Genomic DNA, 25,457 nt, shown 5'->3' with positions numbered 1-25,457 from the left:
GTAGTTTTCGGACTACAATTCCCATCATCCTTAGCTAGCAAGACCAGTGGTCAGGGATGATGGGAATTGTAGTCCGAAAACTGCTGGAGACCCGAGTGGGAAACCCTGGACTACGGTAGATGACCCCGGGACCCCCCCTCCCCTTCCAGACCCCCAGCTGATTCTTGCTCAGGTCCAAGGGCAGCAGAAGGCTGGCTGCTTGACTTGCCCCTCAAGGAGGCAGCTGCCTCGGGGTAGCCAAGGGCCAGGCGAGCTCTGCAAAGCGCCCGGACTGTGACGGCGCTGCCCCTTTTGCAAGGCACAGCGACCAAGAAAATTGGACCCCCGACACACACACACACGAGGAGTCTCCGCTGCACATTACCACACCAGTCCCTCACACACATTTCCCCGCCCTTCACCTGTCAAAGCAAATCCTCCAGTGTCAAGAGAAAAGAACAGCAACATCTCTGCAAAATAAAAAAATTCCTTCAGTAGCACCTTAAAGACCAACTAAGTTCTTTAAGGTGCTACTGAAGGAATTTTTTTATTTTGCTTCGACTCAGACCAACACGGCTACCTACCTGTAACTAGATCTCTGCAAAGGCATTGATTGCACCTGCAAAGGGAGCTCAGCTCAGGAGCCTGCGGTCTCCAACAAAGGAAAGCAGGGAAAGTGTCAATACCAAATGTAGCAATTCGCTGATAAATGTATCTATATAGTGGCTCAATGAGAAAACTTTAGAAATTCATAAGAAATCACTCGTATCAATCTTCTCCGTTCCAATGGCATTTAGGACCCAGGGAAGTGAGGTATAAGGTATAAGGTATAAGGAGGATATCCTGCCCCAAGAGTGTCAGACAGGTAGCCATCTCAATCACAATGCCTACCCACCCCATGTGGATGAAGCCCCGTCAAGACAAAGGGGTGTATTTGACGTGACTCGGGACCTGGAAACTGTAAATGCTTTCCTTTGTACTGTGATGGAGTAAGTGTGGAAGGCTATACAGTATTTGAGTGACAGGGGCATGCCTCAGGTTCTACCCGAGACCGCACCTTTTCTGACATATCTATGATGTCTTGATGATGCATTCTGGGAAACTTTGGGAAACTTTGAAATGAGATGTAACCCATTGATCGGGGCTTCTGTCTGCTCCTATGTTGTAGCTGGGAGCTTTGTTGCAACAATAAAGATCAGGCCTCTTGGCTGCTGGCCCGCTGCTTTGTTTCAGTTTCTTGGCTGTAGTCCATTTGACCTTCCAACCTAAGCCTGCGGAACTCACTGCTGCAGGAAAAGATCTGCTCCTTGCATCTGCCACTGGGGGCGGGGGGAGTTCTGTGCATGTTTAGAAGCACTTCGTCCTAACTGCCAGTACGTTTTGTGAACAGTGCGGAGCCACTCTCTTCCCAGGTGCACTGTAGAAGGGATCCAAGGACCACCCGCTCCCAGACAGGCTCAGAATAAAAGCAGGGCAAGACATTTCAGAACTGGGGGTTGAAAAGTCTTTACTTAGAGGTACTGCCAACACACGCAGCCTGAAGGGAAGTCCAGAAATGCACACTCTGACAGCCGGCTGCACAAACACACGTTTTGAAATAAAGGACAACGGCTCCACGAGGCTCTACTCTGACCCCTCTGCTCTTTCCAACGGGCCAAGAGCCGGACGTGGGACCCCAGGCCAAGAGCTTGCCCAAAGAGCAGGCAAGCCAGGCCAGACCCCCCTCTGAAGACAGGCAGAACTATCGCAGCTCTGCTCCAGGCAGGACTCTCAGTGCTTCTCCAGGGCTTTGGCAAGGAGCTCGTTCAGCCGGTTCACCATCGGCCGGGGGTCATCATTCAGGCCTGCTGCTATCATGGCGTTGTCGTAGATCTGCCAGCAAAGGAAGGAACAATGAAGCGGCTTGGGGTAGAGTGGGCTACCTTGGCTTGCTGTGTCCCAGGGTATGGCAGGAGCACCAAGGGACAGAGATGGGATTCTGCTGAATGCCAGCCAGGAGTGGGCAAGGAGAACATGACAGGAGGGACCCATTCCCCTCAGTAGCTGCTCTCCTAGGGGGTTGGAATACATGATCCGCTTGGCCCCTTCTATGATAATTCTATGATTCTTGTGCCCACCCCTCGAAGGCTCTCAGAGAAGCCCCAGGGAATCCACGTGGGGGTGGCAGGGGGTTACATTGTTCCCTGCTTGTGCAGGTGCCAATTGTTTCAGCTCCAGACATTGCAAAGGCACTGGATGCCTCCCCCCCCTTCCACTGCTCTCCTAGGGCATGACAAGACCCTGGCAGTCCATGTGTCCCTCCCTGTGTGTGCCTAGGCTTCTCCCCTGAGGAGGAAGCAGAAGCTAGCTCACCTGGTCAAGCAGCATAAGGGCCAGATCAGGCTGGCTGGAGCGGAGCTGGTTGAGCTTCTGGATCAGAGCATGCCTAGCAAGAGAAGGCGAAGGGGAAGATTGAGCACTGCAGCAGGCAGAGCGCATGGGCTTCCTCCCCCAAAGCCTCCTCTTCACCTCTCCCCAAGGAGAGCCCTTGCAGAGGCCCCAAAGGGAGGCGTCCGAAAGCAAGATATCCGGGTGAGAATGTGGTCCCCAGGGCATCACATCCAGGGCTGGAGGAAGCCCACAGGCCCTTCAACCAGCACCTGCTGGAAGGCAGATGTATTCAGAGCCCCCCTTCCCCAGGTCCAGCTCTGCCTGCCCCCCCGCCCGCCCCCAAACCCAATACCCGGTATTGATCTCCAGTGTGGGCTGCAGGATCTGGGCTCGCTCCTCGGTGGTCTTGGCCAGCTGCTGCATCCGGAGGAAGTGGCGGGCGGCACCCATTTCCAGCACGGTGATCATGGCCGGGTGCATCTCCAGGCGCGGAGTCACCTGCGGGAAGGAGGGCTGGGGCGTCAAGGCCAAGCTGCCCCTTCTGCCTCCCCACCAGGTCCCAGGAAGCAAGCCCCCCCCCCGGCTGCTGAGAGGAAATGGCAGGCCGGTACATGGGTTTGCCCAGGTCCCCCCACAACCGCCCTGCTTCCAGTCATTTACGCTCTCAGCCCTTCACACAAACAGTCCCCACCATCCTGACACGTCACACTGTGGCTGCAGAAAGAGCTCCCAGTGACGGCCAATCCTGGAAAGGCCTCCCTGAAGCCCAAAGTCTTGCCAGGCCCAGCCAGGGGGCTTCCCGAGACCCAAGCCCTCAAGGTGGCCAAAATGTGTGCAAATGCAGGCCTCCCTCTCAGGCAGAGTGGTGCATGCTCTGCTTATCTCCTGCTTGGACTCCTGCCATGCAATCTACACGGGGCTACCTTTTTATTACGGTATTACAGTATTATTATTATTAAAGGTTTTCTTGATTGACAGAAATATATGCAATGTCTCTCGTAACAAATTGGTTTCAGTTTTGAGACACTGGGAAGAAAGAGGGGGATAGAAGGAGATGGGGGAGATGGGGGGGTCAGGTGACGGTGTTTCTATTTTACTTAATATAAGTTGGGGGGTTGTCAGCGTCGCTTGTGCAGGTTCTCTGTTGTTCCCTTGTGTTCCTTTGGTGGTGAGAGAGGTTGGGATCGGCCAAGGGTATGGTTGTTCATTTGTGGTTGGCTGTGGTGGTCTTTGTTTCATGTGTGAGTGGGGTGGGTGGGTGTTTTGGATCAGGTAAGCCATATTGATTTGTATGCTGATGGTGGATTTTTGTCATTGTCTTGTTGGGCTGTGTATGTGATAAAGGGGAGCCATACCGGGGTGAAGTCGTCTTCTTCTATTTGTCCCCGTCTCAGTTTCAGCTTATTGGTTAATTTTTCTAGAAGAGCTGTTTCCCATACTATTTGGTACCATTGGTCCATGCTTACTCCTGACAGGTCTTTCCAGTGTCTGGTTATGGTGCTTCTGGTTGCGGAGAGTAAGTGGATTATGAGTTCTTTGTAGTGTACTTGGGCATTGTTGTCTTAGAAAATGTTTAGAAAGGCCAATTATGGGGTCATTTCTAATGTTTGCTTCATTATTTTACTTATTTCCCGTATGGTTGTTGTCCAGAATAGTTGAATTTTGGGGCACTCCCACAACATGTGGAAATATGTGCCTGTTAGGATGCACCCTCTCCAGCACCCAGAAACTGCAACTAATCCAGAATGCAGCCACCAGGACCATATAACACTGGTTCTAAAGGATCTTCACTAGCTCCCAGTATGTTTCCGAGCACAATTCAAAGCGTTGGTGCTGACCTTGAAAGCCCTGAATGGCCTTGAAAGACCCTGAAAGCCACTATACCTGAATGACCTTGAAAGACCCTGAAAGCCACTATACCTGAAAGAGCGTCTCCACCCCCATCATTCAGCCGGGACACTGGGGTCCAGCTCCGAGGGCCTTCTGGCGGTTCCTTCACTGCTAGAAGTGAAGTTAGAGGGAACCAGGTGGAGGGCCTTATTGGTAGTGGCACCTGGCCTGTAGAACGCCCTCCCATCAGATGTCAAGGAAATAAACAACTATCCGACTTTTAGAAGACATCTGAAAGTAGCCCTGTATTGAGAAATATTTTGTGTCTGATGTTTTACAATGTTTTATGTGCTCTAAGCCACTCAGAGTGGCTGGGGAAATCGAGCTGGATGGGCAGGGTATAAATTATAAAATTATTCTAATTATTACTTACCCGCCCCCCCCTCCCCTGCCCTGGACCCTCACCTTGATGGCAGCAACCCGTGGACCAAGCGCATTCCTCATCCAGGCCAGGAGCTCCTCTGCAACCGAGGCACTCAGAGACTCTTCTCCTGCAGGAGGAGGAGGAGGAGGAACACAGTGGAATGGATCAGGGTGGGGGAAGAGGAGAGACACCCCTCAATCACAGCCTCAAAGTCCTTCCTGAGAGGGTGGGGAGTGCTGACAAGAGGCCAGCCTCTAGGACGCCTCCTGGGGTTTTCCCACCTCCTCCAAGCTAGGCAGCCAACTCTGCTTGAAAAGGGCTCACACCCTCTTCCCGCCCCACAGCAGAAGCCCACCTGGGTGCTTCTCCTCAAACTTCTCCTCCTTGTAGTGGTCGACGACGATATCCGTCTCCACAGACATCAGCTTCTTCTTGTCAAACTCCCGGAGGTGCAGGAGGGTCAGTTCATCAAACTGCTCGTAGCAGAAGAGCACCTGTGGGGCCCAAATGGGGGGGGGCGGTGCTCAGTTCCAAGGAAAGGAAGAGTGGCCACCCCCCGGGCACAGGGCTTCCTCCTCTGAGCCCAGCGCCCAACCCTACAGGCCCCTCTTTGCTCTCCTGCTCACCTCCACATCCTTCTTCTTCATGGCTTCGTAGTAGGGCGAGTGCTCGGCCAGGTGGCGGTTGGGAGAGCACAGGTAGTAGATGTTCCGGCTGCCGGCCTGCATGCGGCCGGCGTAGTCCGAGAGGCTGGTCAGCTGGCCAGCGGGCAGTGCCGATGACTCGTAGCGAAGCAGCTTAGCTATGTCTTCCTGCGAAGGAGAGTCCCGCCGGTCACAGGGCAAAGGAGGCAGGCCCCTCGCCCCTCGCCCTTGGGGCATCCATTCCCCAAGTAAACCACTTTTGAGGATGTGTTTTACAATCACATTTTATGAAGTAGGTGGCACCACTCCCGGTTTCCCACCTCCCTCTGGAAACTTGGCAAGGAAAAAACCTCACCCACCAGCTGTCGGCCAACACACCTTGACATCCTGCTCAGCGATTGTGACAATCCCTTCGCGCATGAAGAGCCCGTAGTCCTCAAAGAACTTGGCGTACTTCTCAGGGTCCTTCTTGCTCTGCTCAATGAAGAACTTGATCAGCCTCTGCTGCAAGACTCCCCGGAGCTTCCTGCAGGACGACACCCAACATCAGGGAGACTGGGGGCAGGGGGAGAGAAGTGCCTGGAAGCCCCAAAGATCAAAAGAGGAGCAGGAGAGGCAGCGGAGGAAAGAAGCACCTCTGGCTGGGAGGGGGGGTTCTATTCTTTCCCCCCTTTACCAAGAGATCTGCCCAGGTGCCATGTGCAATCTCAATGAAGCTGGCATTGCTCTGTGACCAAGAAGCCTCCCTCCGCCTGCCGGGATCCCAACTCCTGGCATTAGGCACACCAGGTGCCAGGGCTGATGGGAACAGGAGTCACAGCAACACTGGGAGGGCCCAATCCCTGCTCCCTGGTGACCAAGCAGGGAGCAGGCCTGCAGGAGGAGGTACCAGGGCCCAGCCCAAAGGAGCAGGCAGGAAAGGGGGAGCCAATTTTTCTGGCAAAGGGTGTCTAAGGAGATAACAGAAATCACTGGGATAAAGCTGACCAAAAGTCCAGAGGTAGCATTATTATCAGTTTACAATGGGGTGGAAGGTTCGCAGGCTAGGAAAGACTTGCTCACAAATTTATTGACAGCTGCACACATTATTATAGCTAGGAAGTGGAAGGGGCAAGCAGAATATAAAATGGAAGAATGGTATAAAGAGGTGTGGGATATAGCTATTAATGATAAATTAACATGTGCCATTAAGGCAAGACGGGGAATATGCAGGAGAAGTGATTTTGAGGAGATATGGAGGGTGTTTGTAGAATTTCTATTGTTAAAATGGAAAGGGGTCAAACCATCACAAGAGGTGTTGAAATTGTGGGAGGTTGGATAGTTACAATGGAATGGTCTCAGTGGTGGGGTGCATTTTTTATTATTACTTTGTCAAAAAAAACAAAAAGGAAAGGGGAACCTTGGAGGGCCACTGCCAGTTAGAGCAGCCGACACTGGGCAGGGCAGATCAACAGCCTGTCTTGGGGGGAGGCAGATCAGCGAGCTGAGCCTCACACTCCCCCTTGCAGGCCACAGCAGAATTGCTTCCAGGAAAGCCCCAGGGCAGAAGGGTGGGCAGGCGCAGACACCGACACGGCCCACAGGTAGCTCACCTGACGAGTGCGCTCTCCTGGAGCAGCTCCCGGCTGAGGTTCAGAGGGAGATCTTCGCTGTCCACAACTCCTGCACCAAACAGAGGGAGGGGCAGCCTCAGGGGGGGGGGGCAAGGGGGAGCTGGGGCCCAGAAGCAACCCCCTTGCCTGCCCAGGGCACCTGAAAAGGGGAGGGTGGCTACCTTTCAGGAAGCGGAGCCATTTCGGCAAGATGTCTGCGGCTTTGGTCAGGATGAGGACCTTGCGGCTGTAGAGAGAGACGCTGGAGCCCAGCTCCCGGCTGACGTCAAACATAGAGGGCTTCTGGAGGCACAGGAAGTCATAAGAATGATGTTATTATTTGTACCCATCCATCTGATTGGGTTGCCCAGGTTGAAACCGGATATTCTGCCAGCCAGGAGGGACTTGGCTCAACCTCCCTTCTGGGGTGTGGCTGCCCCCCTCCTGCAGACCACTCCTCACCGCCTCTGGGACATAGAAGATGCTGCGGATATTGATAGGCGCATCTGTCTTGTAATGCAGGACGTAGCGCGGCTCGTCGTAGGCCTGAGCAATGAAGCGGTAGAACTCCTTGTGCTGCCAGTCCCCGATGTCCTTTGGCTCCAGGGTCCAGAGGGCCTGCGCAGAGGGAGGGGGAACAGGGGGGGCTCAGCTCCTGCCAAGGCCAGAGGGATTCGTGGGGTGGAGGCTGCTGAGGCATTCAGAAGGCGCAAGGGACCAAGGCCAATGCTGTCAGAAGGAGTTTGGTAGAGGCAAGCCCAAAACACCCGGAGGCTCCAGGAAGACCAGCAAAGAGGAGCCCAGAATCATTCTCCTCCTCCTCCTGCCCCCAAAGCGGACCAAGTGTGGGACTAGGAGGGCATTAGCAACCTTCTCCAAGCCACTACCCCACCCTGAAATGAAAAGGCCACGGGAAGAGGACCCGGCATTGAGAAGCACGTGAGAATAATAATAATAATAATAATAATAATAATAATAATAATAATAATAATAATAATAATAATATATTATTATTATTATTATTATTATTTATACCCCGTCCATCTGGCCGGGTTCCCCCAGCCACTCTGGGCGGCTTCCAACAAAACACTAAAATACAGAAATCCATCAAACATTAAAAGCTTCCCTAAACAGGGCTGCCTTGAGATGCCTTCTAAAGGTCTGGTAATTGTTGTTCTCTTTGACCTCTAGTGGGAGGGCATCCTCCACTGTCCTTTTGGGAACTCACAGGAGAGAGCAAGCGCTGCCCCTGTGCTCCAGAGAGGGGGCTGCTCCTCTGAGCCACTTGCACAGGACCCCCACAAAGCCCAGGGTGGAGGCAAAATCCCAGGCAGGCCTTTCCTAAGCCTTTCCTCTTCCTGACCAGCACCTTGTTCTGAGCTGGGCGGAAGAGGGCAGAAGAGGACCCTGGGGCCTCTGCACATTCAAGGCCCAGGCAGCACAAGTCGGCAGCCGCCTTACCTGCATGGCGTTGACACGCCGACCGTTGAGGAAGAGGGGGTAGCCAACAAAGTTGCTGTACTTTGTGATGACCTCTGGCGGAAGAAAGGAAGGAAGGAAGGGGTTTGATGATCAACCTGGGTCAACAGCCCTGCCCGGGATACCCAAACTCCAGAAGTGCCCACTGGCCCACCCACCCACCCAAGGGGGGCCCAGAAACACTCTGGAACAGCCCACAGCAGCCCACTAGGAAAGGAAAGGCGGGGCTGGATGCTGCGGAGATCCTGGAAGGCGGAACCGCGAGCGCATGGAGGTCCACCGCAGACATGTTGCACGTGGAGGACCAGAAGGGGTCAGAAAGGCCCCCCAGCCCAGTTAACAAGCCCAGAAGCCAGGGACAGCAAATCTTTGGTGGTGGCAGCTCTTTGGATTCTTGATCCTCACAGGAGATGCTGCCAGAGACCGAAAGTGGGAGCTTCTCAGTGCAAAGCCTTTCTCCCACCCCCACGCACATTCCCCAAGCCAAAGCCCGCAAAGCCTCCCTGGGGAACCCCAGCTAGCTGCAGGGGGATCACCTTTGACGCGCTCCTCGTTGGCGAACTCCTTGCAGTCTTCCTTGAGGTGGAGAATTATTTTCGTCCCTGTTTGAACTCCAGAGGCTTCCAAGATCTCAAATGTCCCAGATCTAGAATTAGAAAACCATTTCCTTAATAACAATTTAAACAATTTATTTAACTAAATCATTAACATTATAGGATATGTATCCGTGTTTGTTAACTGAGGTGGTTAAACCATTTTTTAAAATAAAAAAACCCTAGACTTGAGCTTTAGCACACATGAGAAACTTAAAACGAATCCTTCTTTCCTGATAAATAGCCTTTGGGCTATAATGAAACTTAAATGGAACACTACCTTTAGAAAGATTTTTCCTCTAAAAGCATTTTATTTTAAAAATCCAATTTAAATGGTAAAAAAATGATTTAAATTTAAAAAATATCCAAGATTTCTGCCCCCAACCTGCACTTCCTCCTGCCCGCCCCCTAGTCTTGCCCAGGTCCCTCCAGAGCACCACTTACCCATCCGAGTGCCAACAGTACCCAGGGCTGCCTGGCTCTGCGGACTGTGAGAAAACTTCCACCCGATCCGCCACCATGAAGGCCGAGTAGAAGCCCACTCCAAACTGGCCAATGATCCTGCTGCCGGCTTCTGCCTGGTTCCGCAGCGTGTCCAGGAAGGCCTGTGGACACAAAAGCCCCTTGCTTGCAGCCAGGCTGCCACGACAGATGTCTAGCCACTTCCCAACAACTCAAAGGTGGGTCACAAACGTGCCAGAAGCCAGTGCCCCCTCTCCTTGTAGCCTCAGGGATCGCTCCACCCTGGAACAGTGGCAAGCCTAGCTGCACCCGCTGTCAAAAACCCTTCTGCCCTGTTACCTTGGAGCCAGACCTGGCGATGGTCCCAAGATTAGAGATTAGCTCCTCCTGGGTCATCCCGATGCCTGTGTCCTGCAGGGAAGAGAATGGCAAAGACATCTGTGTCATGTCCTGGCCCCCACTCTGGAACAGGAAGGGCAAAGCTCTCTCATCTCCACAGACTCGGGCAAGAGAGAGATTTTGTTTCTAGCTCTGACCTGAGCAAAGCACAAGAAGGTTGCTCTATGGGGTCCAGCACTAAGGTCAGAAGTTAAGTCAGGGCCAAATCTCACCAGACACCAAGCTCATTGGGTAGCTGCGGCCAAGGCTACATCTCAAGCCAGGCAGTCTCCGCACACCAGTCCCCCTTGGGCCAGAGGCAGCAAAATCTCTCCGGTCCAGAGACCTTCCTTGGTAGCCCTGGCCAAGGAAAAGGAACACAGGGTGCACAAGGCACCCTCCCAGCAGCAGTACCTGGATGGTGATGGTTCCTTGTTTGGAGTCTGTCTCAAGGTGGATTTCCAGTTCTGGCAGGACCTCCCCTTTGGACATCATCTTGTGGCGCAATTTTTCTAAAGCATCACTGCAGTTGGAGATCAGCTCTCGGATAAACACCTGCAGGGAGAGGCCACACTGAGGCAAATGGGCACCACAGAGACAGCAGAGACTAGCCAAAGACAGGGTAGACTTCACACACCCTAACAGCAGGCATCCTCTAGAGCAGGCACGTCCAACAGGTAGATCGTGATCTACTGGTAGATCACTGGCTCCCCCCAAACTTTAGCTCCCGTAAAAAAAAAGCTCAAAAAGTTTGTCCTGCACCCCCCAAAAATGTGGCTTTACTCCTCCCTAAAAGGTCAACAACTCTGACCTGAACCCCCCCCCCAAAAAAAACAGGGCTTTCCTCCTCCCTAAAAAGCTCAACAACTTCAACCTGAACCTCAAAAAACAGGGCTTTCCTTCATAGAAAAAGTTCAACAACCTGAAACGGGGGTAGATCACTGCCAGTTTTTAACTCTATGAGTAGATCACAGTCTCTTGGGAGTTGGCCACCCCTGCTCTAGAGCAGAGCTTTCCAAACTGTGTGTCGTGACATGTTGGTGTGTCAGCTGCAGTAATGCTGGCGGTCAACGAAAGAGGTTTAAAGACTGTCTCTAGGCAAATCTTTAAAAATGTAGTATAAACACCAACAATTGGGAAACCCTTGCCTGCAAGCGCTCCAACTGGAGAACAGCCTTTACCAAAGGGGTCATGGGCTTTGAAGACACTTGAATTCAGGACACAAGGGAGAAATGTGCTAAGAGGAAGGCACGCTTGGCAAATCCACACCGTGATCAACTCCTGCCCAGAAACCAATGTCCCCACCGTGGAAGGTCGTGTGGATCCAGAATTGGTTTCCACAGTCATTTACAGACTCATTGTTAAAACTGTGTTTATGGAAGACAATCTTACTCAGCTACGAGGGATCACCAAAGAAGAAGAAGCAGAAGCAGGTATGTCACGTGAATGCTCTCTACACTCATCCAGAGCCGGAAAGGGGTGAGTTTAACCTCCGGTTTGCTAGTAAAACTGAATTGCTCTGTTGTGTAATGTTGCACGTCTAAAAAGTATGTCACCAACATGAAATGTTTGTTGGAGCTACCCTGGATTTGCAAGCACACTGCACTGCTGCCCCAATCTGATCGGACTCCTCAAGCCCTTCAACTCACTCCCTTTCCTGGAAGCCTGTTCTGGTTCTTGCAGTTCCCAGGAGTTGGAGGGCTTCAGGGAAGCTCCACGGACTGTGGCGTGTGCAGCTTGGAAGAAAGACATGTCGGGCAAGCCCCTACATCAGCCATATCCCCTAAGACAGGCATGTCCAACAGGTAGATCGTGATCTACCGGTAGATCCCTGGACGTCTGCGGTAGATCACTGGTAGATCACTTGCTCCCCCCAAAGAAGCTGAACAACTGTGGCTGCCCTAAAAAAGCTCAACATCTTTGCCCTGCACCCCTAAAATGACCTGAACCACAAAAAACAGGGCTTTCCTTCCAAAAAAAAGAAGCTCAACGTCACTTTCTTCCCTAAAGAAGCTCTTTTACAAATTTTATGTGAACTCCCCAAAACAGGGCTTTCTTTCTTAAAAAAAAAGCTCCACAACTTTGACCAGAACCCCAAAAAGGGGGTAGATCACTGCCACTTTTTAAACTCTGTGAGTAGATCGCAGTCTCTTGGAAGTTGGCCACCCCTGCCCTAAGAGGTCCAAGGACTGTACAAGGACTGCTTCCCGACTGAGGTGAGAGGAGAGTCGAGTCTGTAACAAAGCACACCTGCTTTCCACCAACCTGGGGAAACTAACCAACCCACTGCAGAAGAGGTGCAGTGATGCCCTCCAAATGTCTGCATCTGGGAAGTTGCTTCAAATTAAGGCAGCAGCCCCTACCAGGGCTCAGGATCCTCCAACGAGGAGTTAGGGTCAAGCCACCTCAGCAGGTATGAGCAGTGGCAGGCGCTGGTTGCAGCCCTGCAAAAGGACCCTTGGGATGCACCAGGGCAGGAGCGGCTAGCCTACCTCCTTCTCCGAGTAGAGAGAGCGGGCCACGATATCCAGCAGCTCCTTGGTCTCTGCTTGAAACTCGTGCCTGGAGGCAGAACCTGCAAGATGGAGAGGAGGGAGAGGAAAGGGCTGCTGCTGCTGCTGTTCTCGGCAAAGGGCTGCCCCTTTGCCCCCCACAGCAGGGCGCAGGGTGGAGCATAGCTTGCCTCCAGGGGAGGGGGAGCCTGACCTGGGAGTGCCTCAGGGTTGCTGGTCAGCCGGTGCAGCGGAGGGGCCTCCTCATCGTTCTGGGCAGCTTGAGAGCTGTAGCTCTTCCTGGACGCCCAGCTCAGCCCTGGAGGCAGCAGCGAAGGGGCCGGTCGGGGCAGGAGTGCAGCCCTTGGACCTGAAACGGAAGAAGCATTGGGCAAGGAACCCTTATGAACACAGAGCTTTAGTGGATGCTACCCGCTGTTATAAGAATTCTAAGGCCTCCAATATAGAATAAATGTTCATAAATGTACAAGGCAAACACATATGTAAGTATATAAACCACATCTGAAATAGTACAGGAGAGCAATCCTGAAGCCATTTGTCTCTCCCAAATTGACCTCAAATATTTCTCTGCAAGGAGGAAGGAAATGGGAAAAGCTTTCCAATTGTCTTTGGACTGTAGGGGCTGAAACATCCCGGCAAATACAGTCCGGCAAGTATCTGTTAAACTGAGCACACTATCAATATGCTTAAGAGATTCAGGAACTATAGTATTTATGATCTCAACATGCAATCAAGAAAGGCATTTTCAGGTATCTTGGCAGACAGGCGAGAAGCAACACACTCAAATCTCTGCTGGAGGCTGCCTCCTTCTGTATGATGTTTTTGGGGGGGTCTTGGGCTACAGGGTGCACAATTTCAAAAGTCTTTATAGATGCTTGCACACCATTGTTCTGGGAATCCTGTTGCAACAGTTACTAGCCACTTTGCTTCTCAATATACTCTGGTTGGCCTCTGCGTTCTCTCCTGAGGGACTCTAGATACCCCATAAGGCAGGGATGTCCAAGAAGTCGATCGTGGAGCGCCCCTGATTGATCATGTGATCCTAATGGACCCCCCCCCAAAAAAAGCTCAACAACTTTGGTCAAAGCAATGGGTAGATCACTGCCAGTTTTTAGTGGGGGGTAAATCGCAGTCTCTTGGAAGTTGGACATCACTGCCATAAGGGAATTTGAACCATGGTTCCCAATGTATGGCCCCACGGGGTGGGGGTGGGGCAATTTGATTTTTAAGAGGGGCAATTCGAGAATGAGTTATTAAGAGTGAATGGCCTTTCAGGCTTCCTCCACGTGAATAGATCATAGAATCATAGAGTTGGAAGAGACCACAAGGGCCATCCAGTCCAACCCCTGCCAAGCAGGAAACACCACCATATGCCTGTCAAGCCTCTGCTTAAAGACCTCCAAAGAAGGAGACTCCACCACACTCCTTGGTAGCAAATTCCACTGCCGAACAGCTCTTACTGTCAAGAAGTTCTTCCTAATATTTAGGTGGAATTTAGGTGGAGCTCACTTTTTGAATAATAAGAATTAAATGTCACGGGGGGGCGGGGATCAGGATTTGAGAGATGCTTAGGTGGAGCCTGGCCAAGAAAAGGTTGGCAACCCCTGAATTAGACGTGTTTTTCTTGTAACGGGCCAGATCCGCGGCGGGGACGGGGCCTGTGGGGTCAGAGGGTCGCGAGGGTCACGCGGCGCCCAGGGAAGCAGCCGCCGCCGCCTCCTCCTGGGGCCTCGCCAGGGCCCGGCCTCCCTCACCTGCTCCCGCCGCCGCCGCCGCCGCTGCTCCCGGGCGGACCAGGAGACGGAGGAGGCATCGCCCGCCGCGCAGCACCTCCAACCTCGCCATCGCGACTTCTCTCACGCCGACCCGACTTCCGGCGCGGGAATAGCGTCATGCGAGCAGTAGCCGGCGCTCCCGTGACGTCGATTCTCCTCAGCCCCGCCCCCTCGCCGGGCTCCGGAGCGAGGCGGCGCTTGGCGCATGCGCTCTTCCGGTGCTCGCCAGGCCCCGCCCCTCGGCCGGACCGGTCGGAAGGAGCGCCGGCGCCCCCGAGGTAAGCCGGGACGGCGCCCCTGGGCATGTGCAGAGCGCCGCCAGGAGGGAGGCAGCGGGCACTGGAAGGACCCCCGGCGTCGAGGCGGAGGGAGGGCGCCGTCGGGGCAGCCGAGGGGCTCCGGGCCCGGCTCCGCTTGGGTGCCCCTTCCGCCTTCCGGGGCTCCGGACTACAGCTCCCAGCAGCCCCGGCAGGGCGGCCCCAGAGGGGGCCGATGGGAGTCGTAGTACGAAGCGCCTGCAGGCCACGGGGGGGCGGAGGAATACCCAACTGCAGCAGGGAGCCTGCCCCCTCCGCCTCGCTTTCCTGCTTCCCCGGGCACAACACTCCCAGCCCGGGACGCCCCCCCCCCCGGTGCCTCCGCGGTCCCGATCCGGGGGCTCCGTCGGTGGCAAAGAGAATTAGGCCCGTTCCTGGAGCAGAAGGACGCTGCTGGGGGCTGCTAGGCGACTCTCAGCCGCCTCTAGCATATCATATTATCATTATTATTAATGTTGCTATGATGAGTATTATCATTAATTATTTCAACCCCTATAACGACTATAATTATTAATTCTTAGTATTACTTGCAGGAAGAAATAGGAATCGCTAAAAACATAGAAAAAAGCAATAATTTATAAAGAAACTAGCTGGCCTGGCCATGTGTTGCGGTAGCTTGTCCCTGTGACTGCCCCCACCCTGTTCTGACCTATGACCTATTCTGCCCCCCCCATGCTGTGGAGAGGGAAGCTTTCCTAGCTGCAGTACCAGTGTAGCCATTGCTAGACTCCGAGGACTGTTTTGCAACCTCTCCTGTGCTCCCAGCATCCCCGGCTGTCGTGAGTTTTGTGTTCAGGAACAATGGGTTTTACCTGCCATAGGTGTGACATGTTAAGATTTCCTCCTAATGAGCAATTTAGGTGGCTCATTCGAGGCTTTGCCAACCTTCCCACAGTCCAGCCCGCTTCCTTAGTAGCTGCGGACCTTGGCAAAGATAGCAAAGTAAATCATCTTCTGTCTCTCTTCTTGCGCAGCTGGAAGTCTGCGTGTGAACTAACAAGAAGCAGCACACTAAAAATCACAAAGAATAGCTTCTGTCTTCTAAACTAAAAGCTTTATTTACAGAGCAATAAACAACAGCCCTGGCGAGAGACAAGGCATGACTGCTCTCTTCGCCAGGCAAAAAACGAAACTGAACCATGTAGACTCAGAGAACAAAGAACTGTAACATGATCCCCCTTTGCTCCCTCCTTCCCAGTGATCAGGCGACACAGCAAAACAGCTCAACCCTTTAGTGGGTCTTCTGCTACTCCTTACATGACATCTATCTACACAAACTGTATATGGTCAGTCGCATTCAGTGGTACTTCTACTTACAAATTTAATGCGTTCCGAAGGCACATTTGTAAGTCGAATCCCATAGGAATGCATTGGGAGAAAAGAAATTGTAAGTCGAAGCAACCCTATCTAAAAATTCGTAAGTAGAAAAAATCCTATCTAAACCTCATCCAAGATGGCAGACGGAGCGCCGTTCATAAGTAAAAACATTTGTAAGTAGAGTTATTCGTAAGTCGAGGTACCACTGTATTCGCTTGGGACGTTGTGCCCAAATTTGAACACAATCAGTCAAGCGGTTTCAGAGAAAAGTGGAGACACACCCACATGGTCAGTTTACATTTCTTTTATATACAGTACAGTGGTACCTCGACTTACGAATGACTCGACTTACAAATGTTTCGACTTACGAACGGAACTCCGTCTGCCATCTTGGATGCGGTTTAGATAGGATTTTTCCGACTTACGAATTTTTAGATAGGTAGGGTTGCTTCGACTTACGAATTTTTTCTCCCAATGCATTCCTATGGGATTTGACTTACGAATGTACGTTTGGAACGCATTAAATTCGTAAGTCGAGGTACCACTGTATATAGATTACACATTTTAAAAAGCAGCTGTGCACAAATGAATTCTGTGCGGACCCCACAAACTGTAGCAAGGAAAGCACCGCTCTGAATGCTGTTTGCTGGGAAAGGCGAGAGGGCTGTTGTCCTGCTTACAGGCTTTCTGCAGGAGTTGGGTTGGCCGCTGTGGGTCTGGGCCAGGGCGGCATTTGTTTGGCCTGATCTAGGCTCCCTTGCGTGCAGCAGGATCCAAGCCCCTTGCCCAAAGAGTCGGCTAGGATGGAGAGCAAAGACCTGGAAGCCGAGATCCACCCGCTCAAGAACGACGAGGGCAAAGGTCCCGAGGGCCTGGCCAACTGCACCCAGAAGGAAGCGGCCCCCAAGAAGCTCAAGCGGCTCTCGCAATGGCGTACGGCAGCCTTCTTCCTCTCCCTGTTCCTGTGCCTCACGGTGGTGTTTGCCTTCTCCTTTATTATCCCATGCCCTGTGAGGCCCATTTCCCAAAGGATGTGGAGCAGAACGTACGAGGACGCAGGTGAGTGCGTGGGCGCAGGGGCGGCAGCCGCTCCTGGGACCCACGGGTGCTTGCGGCCCATTGCTGAAGCCGCCCATTCTGGCCTCTTTGCAGCGACCTACGCATTCCTGGCCTTGCGGGACGTCAACAAGGACCGGGTGCAGGATGTCCTCTTTGCCTTCAAGGCTGCCAATGCCAACAGCAACAGCACCAACAGCTCTTGCTCCAGCCAAGGTGAGGGTTCCTGGGGCTCAAGCAGGCTCGGCTCTGCAGGGGCTGCTCCTTGGGGGAGAGAGGGAAGGAGGCCGTCGGGGCTGAACGGGCTGCTCCTCTTCCTCCAGGCTTGGCCTCCCCCTGTGCCTTCCTGGCCGCTCATTCAGGCACCAACGGCAGCACGCTCTGGCAGAGGCCTGTCGCCCAAGAGCTCCTGCTGATGGACTGCTCTGGGCAGCATGAGCACACCCCAGCCTGCCTCATTGTAGGGGAGCCGGACATCCTGGAAGCCATCAGCTTGGAGACAGGTAGGCAGGTGTCCAGCAGTCCCTTGCCCAGAGCGTCACGGCAAGAGGCATGCAGGGAACCTTCCTGGTGCGACAAGGGGGTTGTGGGGGGTGTCTTGCCAAAGGCAAGGTGGTTCTACAGCGGTGCCTCGCTAGACGAATTTAATTCGTTCCACATGTCTTTTCTTATAACGAAAAATTTGTCTAGCGAATCCCATAGGAATGCATTGATATATTTTTTTATTTTTTTTTTGCCCATAGGAACGCATCAATTGAATTTCAATGCATTCCTATGGGAAACCGCGATTCGCTAGACGAATTTTTCACAAAACGAATTCGTCTAGCGAGGCAACCTCCGCTAGAAAAAACCTTTCGTTAAGCGGAAATTTAGTTAAGTAGGGCATTCGTTAAGCGAGGCACCACTGTATTAAAATGAAATTAGTGAGCAATACAAAATACACAAGCGAGTGGGAAGATTAAAAATTACATTCTAAAATATAATACATACCAAGCACGCACTTCAGCCTGCCACTTGGAAACCCTCAAGAAGCGGCAAAGCGACTCCCCCAGGTAGCCTCCACTTGCATGGCCCTGTGGCCGCTCAGTCCACGTACAAGCTTCAGAGAAACTCTTCCCAAACTGTCTGATTTTATAGATAGCCACCCCCTCCCAATGCCTCACTTTTTCAAAACAATGTCCAACATCAAAGAAGGTACCCATGTGGAGCTTCTCCTCCTCCCCACATTCCTAGGACATTGAAGACTGTTCTCACACCATCAGAAAAGTCAACAAGGGGGGGAAGGAACAGAGGAGGCAGGAAGGGCTCTGTGTCAGATCACTAGCTCCTCAATATAGTTTGTCTTCCGCATGCACTTCCCATACGGCGGGGATTCCATTCTGCTCCGACAGACGAGAGCTGCCTACAGGATCACCCACAGATCTGTCTGCCTGGATCAGCCACAGGAGGGATCAGCGACTGGGTGGCTGCTGGGCCTCTTGAGTCTAATTCCATTGGGTGCCAGAGCCTGCTCTGCTGCAGTCCACTTTGATGCCCAAGCCAGGAGAGCCTTGGAGCTCCTGACTTCTGGACATTTCTATTCTAGCCCATATTGTGAGTTCCAAAACAGAAAGTGGGCAAGAGGGAAGGAGAGGCAGAGTTGTGGCCGGGAGTGTGAGTTGGCTACCATGGCAAAGGCCCCCCAAATGCTGGGAACTGCGGTCCTTTATCCCCTTCCTCCCCTTACCCCACAAGGCCCTTGCTTCCTGCTTATTCCTCAGGCCAGACTCTGTGGAAGGAGCCTGCCGACCTCAGGCCTAATTCGACAGTGCTGAGTCCATTGCTGAAGATCCCAGACGTCAACGGAGACGGCACTTCTGACCTTTTGGTCTTCACTGAGATGGAAGAGGAGGTGAGCTTGCCTGCTGGGGCAGCTAGAGGTGCCCCCCCTCCAACCGCCCGGGGAAGGGTGGGCCACTTTCCCTCTCCGAGGGAAAGAACTATAGATAACTAGCTGGCCCTGCACACCTTGCTGTGCGTTAGTCTGTGAAATGGAGGGTAATAGTCCCCCTTCAGATACCCCTGAGCCTCAGAGTCCCCCTGAGTCGAGGTGAGATACTGTGGAGAGGGCAGGTTTCATCCCTGTGTCTCCCCCCACCCTGTTCTGACCCATTACGTATCCCTGCTCCCTATTTGCCCCCCCCCCCCGGCATCCCCTCCAGGCAGGCCCCTACCTCCACTTGGCAATGTTGGTTATTTGGTGGTGGCCTAGGGGTCTGATAATGGCCGCCTTGGTGGTTTCAGTTGCTTGGTTGATGATGTCATTTGGTTTGTGGGTGTGGCTTAGATTTCACAGGAAGGGAGGGGGTGGGGGAGGGTATTACGCCACTTGAGGGCGCTGTTTGACTTGGTGGAAAACCAGGTCTATACCTGCCCAGGTGTGTGATTTGAGGGATTTGAGTGGCCTGGATCGTTGTGTCAAAATTTCAGGGCGATCGGTCAAGTGGTTACGGAGAAAAGTGGAAAACGCAGTTTCACGATTTTTACATTTATATATATATATATAGACTATAGCAAGGAAACTTGGCATTTATTCAGCTTTGCCATGCAAGCCTCTTTAAGGCTGGGCAGGCAATGGCGGCAGCAAGGGAGCTCAGCTTCCTCCCCAGGAGCGAGAATCCCATGGCCTTCGCTTGCTCTGCAGATTCAAGCCCACTTCTATTCAGGGAAACATGGCACCCAGATTGGATCGGCTGGCACCTTGCATCTTCTGGGACATGTCAGCTACCTCATGCAAGTCACTCCGAAGGGCTCCTACTATGTGCTCCTGTACACAGGTGAGTCCTTCCGCCTCCAGAGACGGGCCCTGTCTTGGCCCAGCGGTCCCTGGCGAGGGCGGGGTCCTCTCTGGAGAAGGGCTGTCCTGAGACGCTCTTTGGAGTCTGGCAAAGACGCTGCTGCTTGGCTCACCTGACTCCCTTCCTCCCCCAGCAAAGGCCCTTTATGCCTTCTCTCTGAAAGCGCTTTGTGAGATGGCGTTCATCTCTCCTGTCCACAGCAGCTCTGGTCTGACAGAAGATCCCCACTGGGAGATGGCCATCAACAGTGCTACGCACCAAATCACCTTGCTCAGGTACCGCTTGTAGCTCTTCCAGCAGGGGCGGGAGGCGGGGTTGACCATTGGGGGGCTTGGGGAGAATCCGTAGGATGGGAACTTGGGAAGAACTCAGTTCATAGGAAGGGGGACGCCTGAGAGCAGCAAGTGGGGTTGAGAGAGAGAGGTGGTGCTGCTCCTGTGAGCCAAAAAGTCGCCAGTTCAGCTGGTGACCTTGTATTAGGAAGCCCCAGTGCTTTTTTTCTTAAAAAATGTTTAGGGCAACCATACCCTAGGCTGAGCCCAACTTCTCTCACCACCAAACACAAGGGAACAACGTATATTAAGTAAAATAGAAACACCATCACCTGACCCCCCCATCTCCTTCTATCCCCCTCTTTCTTCCCAATGTCTCAACAAGTGAAACTGATTTGTAAAAATGTTATGTAAATCAAGAAAACCTTTAATAAAAAAAATGTTTAGGGGTACTTTCATTTTGACTCAAGAAATACGGCAAATGAACAAAAGTACAAAGAACATGCATTACAGCGGGAAAGGAAAGGAAGCCGCCATCGGAGGTGGTAACAGCAAAACGGAACGATCCCTGTGCTAGATTCCAACTCCTACTTCACACATTAAACGCTCACTTCGCTTCCGTCTGAGACTCAGGAAATGAGGCCACCATCGGGGGGGGGCAGCAACAGAACTGACGATTCTCTTCTGGGGGTCAGGAGGGTAATGTGGGTCTCTCCCCACCAGCCTCCTCTTGCCCTCATTGGTGTCAGCTGGCACAAGCGCCCCCTGCAGGCCCAGCTGAGCAATGACCGGTGCTCTTGGTCCCTCCCTCTTTAGCACGGGAGAAATCCAGTACCTGACAAAGATGCCTGTGACTTCGAGCGCCGATTTTCTGGTTTCAAGATCGAACATGCTTGAGCTGGTGGACGGGCAGCACTTGGGCTCGATGTGGGTCACAGAGACACCCCGCATCCTAAGGTAAGGGGTGCCTGCCAACAACCATGACCTGTGGGGTCTGACTCTGGCTTGTGCCTCGCCTTCAGTGGTGCAGGGAGAGTGACCTGAGCTGTGACTTTGCACAGGAGGGAGAAGGGGAAAGGAGGGCAGGCCAGCCGGTGGTTTTGCCATGTGTGAGGCTCTGAGCAATTAATTACAGGTGGGCTTAGCAGCCCAGAGGAATTTGCCAATGGTGCTTCTGAGCGCAGGCAGACTGCCCAAGGAAAGAGAAGGTCTTGTGCAACTGGGAAGGGAGGGGGGCTTCCCCACAGCTCTCTGGAGATAAATCCCTCTCTCCGCTTCCCGTTTTTCACCAAAGATTTCTTCCCCCTTTTCGGGAAGGGTGGGGTGGAGGAGGGAGAGGGCTGCTGGGAAGGGCTTGTTCAGCTCCTCCTCGTCTCCCTCTTGCAGCAAACCCGTGCTCGGATCCTACAGGAAGGATGAGGTCGACGTTATTCTTGTGACCAGAGAGTCTTCCAGGAAGAAGGTTTGTTTAAAGGCCCTTGCAGCAAAGGCAGAGTTTTATGAGGCTGATCGATTTCTTTTATCAATTAAATTCCAATGCTGCCTTCATCTGGGGATCACAGGGTGGTCTGCAGCAAAAAAGAGCAGACCTGTTCAGGGAAGTTTTTAATGTCTGCCATTTTATTATTTTTTTGTATTGTGCTGGAAGCTGCCCAGAGTGGCTGGGGCAACCAGCCAGATGGGCAGGGCATAAACAAGGAAATCATCATCATCATCATCATCATCAAAATGCACAGCACAATAGCAAGCAAGAACAATGCCTTTGGCCCCCTGGGGCCCTGCCCCCCCCATTAAAAAGGCGCCTGGCAATCCTTCCTGGGGAGAACATCCACATCGGGAGTCCTTGTGTCACCACCCTCCAGACTTCTTGTGGAGTAGAGCCGTGGGCACAGATAGAAGGGCCTTGGGTGACAATCGCAGGGTCTCGGTCGGTTCATATGGGGAGAGACAGTTCCTTGGGGTATTGAAGGCTTTTAAACCAGTACTTTGAATTGGGCCCCCAAACTGATTGGCAGCCAGTGCAGTTGGGCCAGGCTTGGCAATGCACGCTCAGACCGTCTTGCCCCGCTGAGCATCGTGGCCACTGAATTCCAGAGTGTCTTCAGAGGCAGCCCCAGGTGTACCGCCTTGCAGTAACCTAGCCTAGAGGTTACAGGAGGACAGGTGACAGAGGTTGGGCTGCCCCAGTGCAGGTGGGGGCACAGCTGGACCACCAGCCAAAGCTGAAGGAGGGCCCCAAGCAACAGCAGTGCACCCAGGAGGACCCCAAGTTGCGTACCTGCTCCTTCAGGGAGAGTGTCACCCCCTCAAGCAGGACACCTCCCACCCTCAGGACTTGGGTGGCTCCTTAAAGATGGCACAACCTCTGGTGAAGTAGAGTCCGCTTGATCAGTTACAGATAGGCGTGCATTTTATAGGCTTGGTCCTGGCCTGCCATGGAGCAGCTTCCGGGTGCTGAGAGCTGTTGCATTGCCCAGCACCCCGTGGCAGAAAGACCCGGAGGGGCTCCTTGGGGGCAGGGGCTGCTGAGAAGGCAGCACCCTCTAAGGCGGGCCTCCTCTCTCTCTCTCTGCAGGTCCTGGTCATCGGAGGCACCTCTGGAGACACCGAGTGGGAGGCCGGCCTGCAGCTGCTCTCGGGCGCTGACACCCCCCGGCCGGCCACCCTGCCCACTGCCGACCGCAGATCGATCTTCCTCTTCTGGGGCCTGTACCAGAGGGATGCAAACGGAACGGTAAGCGGAGATGGTCGGGGGGGGGGGCAGGCAGCCTTCACTGCAGGGAGGGGGGCATGCTGGAGCTGCAGGGAGGGAATGCAAAGAAAGTGTTTCTTCTGCCAGCTGGCTTTGGATGGGGAGGGTTGGCTGAATGGAATTTGCCTTTGGGAATCTCTAGCTCAGTTGGCAGAGCATGAGACTCTGAATCCCAAGGTCGTCGGTTTGAGCCCCACGTTGGGCAAAAGAGTGGACTTCGCATGCAGTTGGACTAACGACCTTTGCGCTCCCTCCCAACTCCACTGCGATTCTATGAATGCCTTCTGTACCCCAAAAGGAGAACCCCAGCCTTCCCCCAGATCTGGCTTGGTGTGCCCGGGGCGACAGTCGCGCTGGCACGGAGTTGCCCGGTGCCCCTGCCCCTCTCTTCTGCCGCCATGTAACAGAATCACTTTCCCTAATTTCCACAACCTCGCCAGGGCACATTTCAAGCAGGGAATGCGCTGCCTCTGCGTGTTTGGGGGGGGGGTCTTGTTGGCAGGGCCTGCTCTGCACGGTTTGCCCAGCCTGGGCCGCCCTTGCCTGGCGCCTGGACTGCAGCGCTCTCTTCTCTCTTGGCGCCAGGGGTCCTGGGACGGCGCCCAGCAGCACCTGTACCTGTTCCACCCCGCCTTGCCCAACGTCCTCCTGGAGGCGAGCAACGGCACGGAGCACATCGTGGCCTTTGAGGGTGAGTCGGGGGCCTCCCGGGACCCTTCCCCAGGCTGGCTGGGTGGCTGCAAAGAGGAGGAGGGTGTCGCTGCTGCAGCCTATCCCCCAATCCCTCACCCTCTTTCACTTCCAGGGGTGCTCTTTGAGCGGAGCCGCCATGCCTGCTATGTTCTCCTGACGGGGCCCCAGGTGGGGCAGCCCCCTGGGCAGGTGGTGCTGTCGAAGCAGAAGCTGAAGGAGGCCATCGCCGGCAGCCGCGTGATCTGGCTCAACCAGGTGGTGCAGGACAGCGAGCAGAACGTCCGGGAGCACTTCCTCCGGATGAGGTACCGCAGCCCCCGCTGAGCGCCGGCAGGGCAGGGGTGCGAGGAGAAGACGACCCCCCAGGACCCGAGGCAGCGCCAGAAGGCAGAGAGAAGAGCTGCCGTGAGGCTGACGATGGGCAGGGGGGGAAACGGGCAGGGCTGGCATGGCGGAGGGGGCCTTCCCAGCGCTGCTCCTCACCTGAACCCCGGGAGATTCCTGCAGGAAATGCTCCCCTCTGTCTTTGCGGAGGCCTGGATTGGGGGGCAAGCAAGCATGTGGCCCCTTGACTGGCGCTGGAAGGCTCCTCCACCAATGGACTCTCCTGGGGGGAGGAGAGGGCTCGGCACCCCCCACCTCACTGGGGCTGATGTCAGCAGCCCCCACTCCCTTGGCTGCCCAGCTCCTCCTTCCTCCCTCCCTCGCTGCTGCCTCCACCGGCAGGGAGCCAGGGCCAGTCGCTTGGGTGGGGGGGCCTTGAGTGGTCAGGGGGACCCTGGCCCGCAGCCTGGGAGGAGGCTGTGGGGCTCTCCCTTCCTCCCCCTTCCCCAGGCGCCTGCCTTGCCCCCCTGCTGGCCTTGGCTTCAGGCCCCACCTGGCAGAGGGAGGAGGAAGGGGGTTGGCTGCTTTGCAAGGGGAAGGGCCCGAGACTCGCCGCCCCCAACCTCCTTTGCGCAGGCAGCCCACCCCCCACTGTCAGGACTGGAGCCAATGGGGCTGTTTTTCGGCCTCCTTTGGGCTTTGGTGGTGGAAGTTTCGCACGCAGGGCCACTTCTTGTGCCTGAGGCGGTGGGGACTTAGCCAGCTCGCTGCTGCTGCTGCTGCTGCTGTTGCTGCTACTGTGGTTTCAATAAATCCTGGTTCCTTGTCCACAACCTCCGTTTTCCGTCTGTCTCGGGGCTCCTGCATTTGGTCGCCAGAATGAGCTGGGCCCCCAAACCTGTGGCATTCACTTGGGGGGAAGGAAGGAGGCGCCATTGGCAGAGGCACCTCCCCTCGACACCCTCTCCCCCTGCACATGCTCTCTCGGGGATGAAGAGGCTCAAATTCAAATCCCCAGGACTGGCAAGGAGAACCCCGTGACCTGGTTATATGCCAAATAAATGGGGGGTGGGGGTTTCAAAGAGAGGCCTCTGTGGCAGGGAAGCCCCCCCCCTTCGCCCCAATAAGCCCTTAGGGACTCGCAAGCGTCTCTTGACATAAGAGGGGAGTGTTTGCGGTCTTGCCGAGTCCTTGGTCGGCCATACCCTTGCTGGAGACCTGCCTGCCACCTCCTGGACTCAGTAGCAAGAGGACCTCTGCCCTTCGGCAGAGTTGATCCTGCGCAGGTTTTCGGTGAAGGACTGGTTTGCTTTCTGCCATGTCAGACCACTGGTTCCTAGAGCCTGCTGCTGCCTACACTGCCAGGCAGGAGACGTCCAAGGAGCCAGAGCTTGGCCGGGAGAGGCTAATGGGAAAGGACTTCTGGAGGCCAAGCAGCCGCTCTGCTCCTGCACTTTGTTCCACGCTGCATCCCCTGGGAGCAGGAGCTGGAGGAGGAGTCCCCCCTCCGTGAAGCCTGCGGCGAGCACAGCCGCACCAGAAAGAGAGCTGCAGCAGGGACTGCAGAAGAAGCGGCTCTTGGCCCTGGCACCAGGGGCTTGGCTTGCCCCCCTCTCAGCTGTGCATGTCCCCCCCCCCCCCGGCAGAGCAGCTCCTGGCTGACTTCCAGCCCTCGGCCCCCATCCATCTGCTCCCAAAGTGCTTTGCTGGCATCCATTCAGCAGTGGCGGCAGAACGCCACGCTGGGATTAGCGAGAGGGAAAGGGCAGCAGTGCCAGGCTAAGAGGATGCCCTGCCCCAGTTTCCCCCAGGCATGAGGACGGTGGGCCAGGCAGCAGAAATGTGGGGGG

The 25,457-nt window shown here is 54.3% G+C and overlaps 2 protein-coding genes across 3 annotated transcripts; one reads left to right on the top strand and one right to left on the bottom strand.

Moving 5' to 3' along the window:
- Positions 1-1,470: 1,470 nt before the first annotated feature.
- TRAP1 (TNF receptor associated protein 1) lies at positions 1,471-14,129 on the bottom strand. The gene is made up of 18 exons (XM_035131480.2): positions 14,019-14,129; positions 12,458-12,613; positions 12,244-12,326; positions 10,166-10,306; positions 9,713-9,784; positions 9,356-9,516; positions 8,855-8,964; positions 8,301-8,374; positions 7,302-7,457; positions 7,022-7,142; positions 6,840-6,909; positions 5,626-5,773; positions 5,230-5,415; positions 4,959-5,097; positions 4,645-4,730; positions 2,702-2,847; positions 2,332-2,404; positions 1,471-1,851 (listed from the first exon to the last, which is right to left on the bottom strand). The coding sequence occupies exons 1-18, from the start codon at positions 14,107-14,109 to the stop codon at positions 1,750-1,752; spliced, it is 2,115 nt and encodes a 704-aa protein (XP_034987371.2). The 5' UTR covers positions 14,110-14,129; the 3' UTR covers positions 1,471-1,749.
- Positions 14,130-14,263: 134 nt separating this feature from the next.
- FAM234A (family with sequence similarity 234 member A) lies at positions 14,264-24,387 on the top strand. 2 transcript variants are annotated; one of them, XM_035131481.2, is made up of 12 exons: positions 14,264-14,317; positions 16,441-16,732; positions 16,826-16,945; positions 17,053-17,232; positions 18,490-18,620; positions 19,413-19,545; positions 19,700-19,841; positions 20,655-20,795; positions 21,225-21,300; positions 22,414-22,572; positions 23,176-23,281; positions 23,396-24,387. In XM_035131481.2, exons 2-12 carry the CDS (start codon positions 16,477-16,479, stop codon positions 23,605-23,607), a joined length of 1,656 nt encoding a protein of 551 aa, XP_034987372.2. In that variant the 5' UTR covers positions 14,264-14,317; positions 16,441-16,476; the 3' UTR covers positions 23,608-24,387. The 2 variants fall into 2 exon arrangements, with proteins under 2 accessions (XP_034987372.2, XP_034987373.2); XM_035131482.2 differs by having other exon boundaries at positions 14,276-14,317; positions 16,444-16,732.
- The last annotated feature ends 1,070 nt before the right edge of the window (positions 24,388-25,457 follow it).

The sequence above is a fragment of the Zootoca vivipara genome, chromosome 14 (assembly GCF_963506605.1).
Source record: "Zootoca vivipara chromosome 14, rZooViv1.1, whole genome shotgun sequence".
Lineage (NCBI taxonomy): Eukaryota > Metazoa > Chordata > Lepidosauria > Squamata > Lacertidae > Zootoca > Zootoca vivipara.
Note: the sequence above shows the minus strand (reverse complement) of the source record. Positions and strands in the feature narration are given on the sequence as shown.